General features: G+C 37.4%; 1 protein-coding gene across 1 annotated transcript; it reads left to right on the top strand.

The window, feature by feature from the left end:
- Positions 1-2210: 2210 nt before the first annotated feature.
- LOC122755340 (taste receptor type 2 member 7-like) lies at positions 2211-3164 on the top strand. Its single transcript, XM_044003651.1, has one exon. It carries the CDS (start codon positions 2211-2213, stop codon positions 3162-3164), a length of 954 nt encoding a protein of 317 aa, XP_043859586.1.
- Positions 3165-9225: the final 6061 nt, after the last annotated feature.

The raw sequence follows: 9225 nt of genomic DNA, 5'->3' as shown, positions 1-9225 counted from the left end.
TGAGTTCAAATCCAGCCTCAGACACTTAACACTTACTAGCTGTGTGACCCTGGGCAAGTCACTTAACCCCCACTGCCCTGCAACCCCCCCCCCCCCAAAAAAAAAAAAACAAGAACCATGCACTGGACATATGGTAAAAGTCTAGATTTGTTTGCCAATGAGCTTGATCATTTGCCACACTTGAATCCTTTTTTGTTGTTGTTGTTGATGGCAATGAGGATTAAGTGACTTGCCCAGGGTCACATAGCTAGTAACTGTCAAGTGTTTGAGGCTGGATTTGAACTCAGGTCCTCCTGAATCCAGGGCCAGTGCTTTATCCACTGTGCCACCTAGCTGCCCCTCGAATCCTTTTATAGAACCTCTCTGGTGAACTTATTGAAGGACATGAGTGATACAAAATAGGCAGTTCTCAATTCTTCCAATGAACTGCATCAATTTAAATATTTTAACATGGTTCCTAAAAGATATTTTAATCTCTTTCATATTTTCTTTGCTTATTATTGCTTTGTTCCCTAGAACGTGGTCAGTCTTTCCAAAATTTCCATACAACATTGAAAAATAGTTATAATTTTTTAAATTCTTATTTAAAAAATTACCAGATACTATCTAGTTTTTAAATATTGATGAGTAGATACCGAACTTATTTTCTGTTTATTTTTCTTAGATTTTTCTAAGTCTCAAAGAAGTCTGATGTAATATCCAACATTTTTTTTTTGCAGGGAAATGAGGGTTAAGTGACTTGCCCAGGGTCATACAGCTAATAAGTGTCAAGTGTCTGAGGCCGGATGTGAACTCAGGTTCTCCTGAATCCAGGGCTGGTGCTTTATCCACTGAACCACCTAGCTGCCCCCATATCCAACAATTCTTGATGTACTATACTGTTTTCTGATAATTCAGTTAGTTACACCTGTTTTTTTTAGTGTTAGACCTCCTAGTGAATATATGTTTAACATTGATATTTTTCATTATCTATGGATCTAAGAATTTAGAGAACCTCATAATCCCTCAAGGATAGCTCTAAAATCCTAAAGGGGAAAATGTAGCAAGCATGGATCTGCCTGTTATTAGTATTAGAGGGAGTCACTGAGAGACTGCAGAGGCTACATGAACAAAATCACTATTTCTCCTTGCAATTCAAGTCACTGTTTTAAGCCCTGGCCATGTGCAAGGTTGCAAAAAGTCATTGATTCAGAGTAGAATAGGGGTTAAGCCTAGAAAATGCAAAACTGACCTTTTTTTTTTTTTTAATGCGGATGTGTGTGATTCAACATTGGAGGGAGGGATTGTGATTCCTTGGGAATTTCAAGGCCCTGGATGCTTCTGACCATTGGAGACATAGGGTTGACAGGCTTTGGTGCTTTGGTGTGGCACACCGAAGCCTGAACAGTCCTTATCTCTCTCCTTTCCATTCTATCACCCTCTAACAGTGCCAGGGGACAAGGTGACATAGCTTTCAGCTCACTCTGCCTTTGACTTTCTAATATGGCAGTGTTCTATGTTCTAGAATTTCTGGGATGGGGTGGAGGGATAGATAACAATCTTCTACCAGACCAGATTGGGTCTCAGTGAAGAATATGGTCAAGAAGGTGGTAGGCCTCTTTCACCACATTTCTTTCTTCTTCTTCTTCCTTTTTTTTTTTTTTTTTGGCGGGGCAGTGAGGGTTAAGTGACTTGCCCAGGGTCACACAGCTAGTAAGTGTCAAATGTCTGAGGCCGGATTTGAACTCAGGTCCTCCTGAATCCAGAGCCAGAGCTTTATCTACTGCACCACCTAGCTGCCCCTCACCACATTTCTTGATTTATTTTCTATAATCTCCAGATTCTAGACTATTGCTGACTACTCTTGAAGGCAAATTAGGCTGAAGGATAATAGTCAAAGAAGTGAAATAGAAACTGCCCTTCATTTACATCTGAACAAACAGCAACTTGACTCTCAATCTGAAATAACATGGAAATTTCCCATCTGGCCATGTTCAAAGTTATTATTCAGAGTCTGGGCTAAAATGACTCCCTTGTCTATTATCAAAGAAAGAAGAGCAGGTGCCCTGAAGACAGCTGAAGCTCTATTTCACAGTAGAGGTAGGTACTTCCTAGGCCAAGAGGAATACTGTGGTTACAAAGGCAAAGACAATGAACACTTCAGAGGTAGATAGATCACCATTGTAGTTGAAGTGCTTTGAAAGGTGTTTGTTTTTTTTCTTTCTGCAGACATGCCAGGTGTCATTGGGATCATTTTTGTGATGATGGCAGCTGGAGAGTTTCTAGTGGGAGGCTTTGCCAATGGCTTCATTGGACTGGTCAACTTCATAGATTGGGTCAAGACTGGAAGAGTGTATTCAATGGATTTAATCCTCATTGCCTTGGCCATTTCCAGATTATTGTTACTGGGGTCATTCACATCTATAATCATTATAATGAATTTCTTTCTGGATTTCTATGTCTCTGGTATTGCGAAATACATAGAGCCCATCTGGAATGTGAGCAACCATTTAAATGCTTGGTTTGGCACCTGCCTCAATATCTTCTACTTCCTGAAAATCTCCAACTTTTCCCACCCTGCCTTCCTCTGGCTGAAGTGGAGGGCTAACAAAGTGGTCCTCAGTATTTTTTTCATCTGCTTTCTCATTGCCTTGCTTGTCAATCTTCCATGGACACAGAAAATGAGTGAGATGTATAAAATCAACAGTGCACATATAAATGAAACGAATGGAACTCATGAGGCACAAATAAATAAAGACCAACGTTCATTCAGTCTGATTCTCTACTACATGGGGGGTTTTGTCCCCTTCATTGTCTCCTTCATCTCCTGCTTTTTGTTAGTCCTCTCCCTGTGGAGGCACACCCAGCAGATGCAGGGGAATGTCACACCCTCCAGAGCCTCTAGCACAGAGGTTTACAAGAAGACCATGAAATCCATAGTCCTTTTCCTTTTCCTCTTTCTACTATACCATATAGGAGTCATGATGGGAGTCCTGAGCTACATTATTTTTGCAAGTCATCTGACTGCCATGTTTTCAATGCTAATATCTTCCATCTACCCTTTGGCCCACTCTATCATCTTGATCAAGAGAAATAGCAAGCTGAGGCAGGCTTTCCTGAGGATTCTCTGGCAGCTTAAGCACTGCCCCCAATGTATTTGGGAAAGTCTTCGTAGCATAGGCTAAACTCTGGAAAATCTCCCTTCTTATGGGGAAAAAAATCCAATTCAAATTATTTGAAGAACTTTTCAAGAGCTTTTAGCGATTATTGAATTTCACCTTAATCTAAGTTTGGCTAACCATTTACACAGGAAAAACCCAATGGAAGAATAATTGTCTACATTTGTGTAATTTAAGATTCTAAATGTGAGTTCTAATCTGTTCCCCCAGTTTTGGGGGAAACTATCTAAAATCACTGATAAAACGAGTTTAGGTTTTTAAGGGTTTATTGAAAGATAGAAAGAGAGAGATTGAGAACAGAATTCCAACAGCCTGGCATTCCTATCTTTCCTCAAATTTCCTGTGAAGTCCTCTGCCACCACCACCACCATCAAGTCAGGAAGCCAAAAGAGACAGACCTCTCCATGCAGGCCCTCCTTTCTCCTTCCTGTCCCCTCCCAGAAAATGGGAGGCTCTTCAAGTTGATTGGCTGGTAGCCTTGGTGGACAGTACCCATGCGCAAATGTTACTTCCTGACACCAAGGAAAAGCCGCATGGCCTTGCCCTCTGAGGCATTCTCCTCATGGTGGAGCTTTCCTATAGTAAGTCTCCAGCAGGTGGCATCATTCCAATCGTTACACATTCAAGGTCAGAAAATTAATACCTGAAGACCAAATCCAGCCAACTGCTTCTTTGGAATGGTCAGAGCACGAGACAAAAAATGGTTTTTAATTTTAAAAATACAATGAAGCTTTATTTTTAAAACTAAAACAAAAATATTCTTAATTCAGAAACATGAAAAAACAGGCTGTGGGCCAGATATGGCTGGTGGACCATAGTTCAGTGACAAACATAGTTCAATATACAAAAAACCTACAGAGCTTATTCCTCAATATATGATGTGTGTATACATATAAATATATATTCAACACATGTGCAAATATATGAACATAGATGTATATGTATGTACATACACACAAATGTATGCACACATGGGATATACCAGAAATCAGTGCACTTTGGAAATTGCACTAAGACTTTTGGGACATCCTGTATCTACATGAAAATGGACAAAATATAGGAACTAGAATAAATCTGAAGGAGGAGCATGAATAGCATTTTCTTAGTGATTTTCCTTCATTGATCTTAAACTATTTCCAGAAACAGAGGCTTAACTTTTTTTCCTTTAGTGATATTTAATGAAATAGAGGACTTTCAAGCACTGCTGGTGAAAAGACCAGAGCCAAATACAAAAGCTGACATTCAAACACAAGACTCAGGGGAAGCATATAAAAGGCAAACATGAAAGGTTATAAGAGACTCAATAAGGTTAAACTGTTTATATACCTATATGGAAAGATAGTATATGGAACTCCTAAGAACTTTATCATTATTAGGGTAGTTAGAAGGAGTCTTCATAGACAAAAGCATGAATGTGAGTCAATTATGTTGGGATGAACTAAAAAAATAAGCACGAGGAAGGAGGAATTCACTGGAAGAAAGGTGAAGGGTGAGGAAGAATGAGGAAAATTACTTCACAAAAAAAAAGAGGCAAGAAAGGAAAAACTTTTACAGTGGGGAGGAAATGATGTAGGGGGGCACATGGGCAACACTTGATTCTCCCTCTAATTGGAAATAGTTTGAAGAGTGAAGACTATGTATGTGTGTGTGTGTGTGTGTGTGTGTGTGTGTTGTGCATAAAATTATGACTTAACAGGGGAGTAGAAGGGGAAGGGCATAAGAAAAAATGAAGAAGATAATAAAAGGGAGGATGGATTAAGGAAGGTGGTGGTCAGAAATTAAATACATTTTTGAAGAAAGACAGAGTAAAGAGAGGATAAATAAGAAAAATAGGATGGTTGGAAATACAGAGCTTTTAATCATAAGTGAGATTATAATTGAATGTGAATGTGATGAACTTACCTATAAAAAGGAAGTTGATAGGGGCAGCTAGGTGGCACAGTGGATAGAGCACCGGCCCTGGATTCAGGAGGACCTGGGTTCAAATCCAGCTTCAGACCCTTGACACTTCCTGGCTGTGTGACCCTGGGCAAGTCACTTAACCACAATTGCCTCACCAAAAAAAAAAAAAAAAAAAGAAAGGAAGTTGATAGCAGAATGGATTAGAAACCAGAATTGAACAATAGGTTGTTTAAAAGAGACACACTTAAAACAGAAAGACATATACATAGAATTAAAATAAGGGAATGAAGTAGAATCTATTATGCCTCAGCTGAAGTAAAAACAAGGGAGAGGTAGCAATCATGATCTCAGACAAAGAAAAAATAGACTTAATTAAAAGAGATAATCAGGGAAACTATATTTTACTAAAAAGAACCATACAATGAAATAATATAAAACATTTTTACAGAAGATTTCTCTGATAAAGGCAAATATATATATATGTATATATAATTGAATCAAGTTTATAAAAAAAGCCATTCCCCAGTTGATAAATGGTCAAAGTATATGAACAGTGTTCAGAAGAAGAAATCAAAAATACCTATAGTTATATGAAATCTATATTTCACTATTGATTAGAGAAATTCAAAGTAAAACATCTCTGAGGTACCATCTTATACCTATCAAAAATGACAAATACTGGAAGGAGTATGGGAAAATAGGTACACTAATGAACTGTTAGTACAGTTGTGAACTGGTCCAACCATTCTGGAGAAAAATTAGACTATAAAACTCTGCATGCCCTTTGATCCAGCAATACCTCTATTAATTTTGTATCACAAAAAGATCAAGCAAAAAGGAAAAGAACCTGTATGTACAAAAACATTTAAAGCAGCTCTTTTAGTGGTAGCAAAGAATTAAAAACCAACCGCCCATCAATTGGGGAATGGCTGAACAAGTTATAGCATATGATTGTTATGGAGTAATATTGTTCTATAGGAAATGATGAGGGGGATGGTTTCAGAAAAACATAGGAAGACCTATATGAACTGATTGATGTAAAGTGAATTAAGCAGTACAAGAAAAACATTGTACATAGTAACAGTAATATTGTAATGATGCTCAACTGTGAAAGATATAGTCACTCTGACTAATACAATGGTTCAAGACAATTCCAAAGGACTCATGATGAAAAATGCTATCCACCTCCAGAGAGAGAACTGATGAATTCTGATTACAAATTGAAATATATATATGCTTTCCTTATTTTTCTTTTTTTGTGACATGCAAATATGTTTTGAATGATTTCACATATATGATTGAGATTATATTGCCTTCAGGGGGCAGATAGTTGGTACAATGGATAAAGTACCTGGCCCTGGATTCAGGAAGACCTGAGTTCAAATGCAGCCTCAGACACTTGTGTGTGACCCTAGGCAAGTCACTTAACTCTCATTGCCCTGAAAAAAAAAAAGATTATATTGCCTTCTAAGTGGGTCAAAGTGCAGCTAAGAGAGGTGAAGAATGTGAAACTCAAAATTTTTAAAAGAATATTAATCATAAATGAATAAATTTTTGAAAAAACTCCCCCACCACAATCTACTGCCTGGTACTATGCTATGATTTTGTGTCACACAGCACTGAAGTCTCCAGATAATTATAATAAATATTGTTGAGTAACCCCCTGTTTTATGTACCACAGTTTTGTATGCATTAACTAAACAGTCAATTGCTCCTTCCCTAATCTCCAAAGATAGCAAATGCAGAAGGAAGTCATTTTCCACAAAGAATCACATGAAAACCCAGTCATTGATGCTCCTCTCAATATCAAAAGTAAATGGCAGACTGGCCATGGTTAACAGAGATATATGATGCATCTAAGGAAGATATAACATATATGAAATAAGAATTACAAAGAAGAATCATAGGAAAGAATGTCATGATCACAAGGGACATAGGATGATTAGACATGAACCAAGAACAAGAGTGACAAAGAATTCTCCATATGCTCCCATGCTTTGATATTTTTTGGATATCAAAAGAAAGAAGGAGGTCCTTCAGGGTGTTTTGTGGATCTCATGTAGCAAGGTGGGTGTAGTCAAGAATCACACATTATTAAGGGAGGATGGCAGGCAGGTATGAACACATTGCAACTTTCATTGCTAGAGAGATCATATACATTGTTGAATTAATGAAATCATAGATTCTTGGAGTACATGAGGATGTTTCTAAAAATTTTAATAGATCTATTCCATGTCCTTGTACTTTAATTATGGTTTCTCCATGACCTTAACAATTTTCTAAGTTTCTATACAATGCTAATAGATATAATTATTCATATTTCTACTTAGTCATCACCAATGTTTTATCTTGTCTATGTGATGTTTACAAAATCTAACTGTGATGTCTAAGAATCTAATGAGTGGTCACCTTAAATTAGAAGCTCATAGCACCAGTCTTTGGGTATTAAGTATTTATTAAAGTATATTAAGGGTTAGTAAATAGAACACATGGAGAAAGAAAATCTGTCTACTCTGCCTGCCCCTGCTCCCAACAGCCTATTCCAGAATGAAAAGCATGCTCCTCTGTGCGTTCCAGTGGAAGTTTTCTATGGGACCAGAAGAGGGATGGTCCCCACACACAGCTCCAAGCTAATTGGCTGGTCTATTGACATGACTGACAGGCGGTCTATGAATAGACATAACTTCCAGATGTCAGGCACTTACATGTTTTCTCCTCTGGGTGGAGCTGTCCTGGTTCTCAGAATGTCTTTCTCAACAGGGTGGTGGCACTCTGATTCTCTCATCTCATTATTCTAATGTTCTCTTCATTTCCTTCATGTCTTTCACATTTTGTGTTCCTGATAATTTTCTTATAGTTTAAAGGAACACATTGACATCCTGGGAAATTAGTATCTTCTCTACCTCACTGTAATTTGTTTAATATATAATTTAATATTTTAGGCATCATGCCAATCAATGAACATATACATAAATGTCTATTTAATATAAAATTTATTATTTATCATTTCTTTTAGCAAAATGCCATTTTCCACATTTTGATTAATATCTATCTTTATTTTTACTTCACATCAAGATTATTACTCTTTTTTTTTGCAGGGCAATGAGAGTTAAGTGACTTATCCATTGTCACACAGCTAGTAAGTGTCAAGTGTCTCAGGCCAGATTTGAACTCAGGTCCTCCTGAATTAAGGGCTGGTGCTTTTATCCACTGTACCGCCTATCTGCCCCCAGAAAGACACAGCCATTAAGGGAAATTTAGAAAGGTTTCTTAGAGAAGGTGATATTTCAAATGGGCCTTGAAAATAAATAGTCAGGGAAGACAGGAGGTGGAGATGAGGAGAGAGAAAACTCCAAGCCAGGGTAGGGACAGTCAAGGAAAATGAATGGAGTCAGGAATTGGAGTATTTTCTGCAAGGAAGAAGAGGCCAGTGTTGCTGGATCATAGAATATGTATAAGAGAATAAGGTATAAAGAGACTGTACATGTAGGACAGAACCAGATTATTAACATCAAACAGAGCCTTTTATATTTGATCTTGGAAGTCATGGGTTGCTATGGTAATGTATCCCCAATTCTTTCTAGGATATCTTTTATTCCTAAACTGAAGGAATTCTGTTGTTTTGCTTGTCTTCCAACCATCCTGACTCTGTGGCCATTCCTTAATCTCTTCTAAGGGACTTACAAGAATTAGCATTTGGAGTTTAACCTAGGAATTTCTAATATATCAATTCTTCATTACATGTTTTGTTAATTTTTACTATCTCCTTTCTGTTATAATATACACTACCTGTAACATGTACTCTCTGCAGAGGCTCTCCCTTTGCAAGACTAATGTCAAAGCGTCGGTTCATGAGGACAAAAAAATCGCCCCTCTGGACAAAACTTTCCTCTCTTCCTTTTCTATATTGTGGTTCACATATTATTAGTTAGCAATAGTTATTATATTCTTTTTAGTGAGGCCATCGGGCCTCAGAAGCTACCAGAATTCTTTTTTTTTTTACTCTTTCTTTTTGAGAGAGGGTTATTGAACCCTATTGCTTGATACCTCACTGAAAACATTGAATATTGAATCTTGCTAATTGAAGTCTTATTTCTTTTTGATGAATTAATCACCACTTTAAGTATCTGCTACTGTTATACTAGAGAATTCATGTATAAGATGA

Source organism: Dromiciops gliroides, chromosome 4 (assembly GCF_019393635.1).
Source record: "Dromiciops gliroides isolate mDroGli1 chromosome 4, mDroGli1.pri, whole genome shotgun sequence".
Taxonomy (NCBI): Eukaryota; Metazoa; Chordata; class Mammalia; order Microbiotheria; family Microbiotheriidae; genus Dromiciops; species Dromiciops gliroides.
Note: the sequence above shows the minus strand (reverse complement) of the source record. Positions and strands in the feature narration are given on the sequence as shown.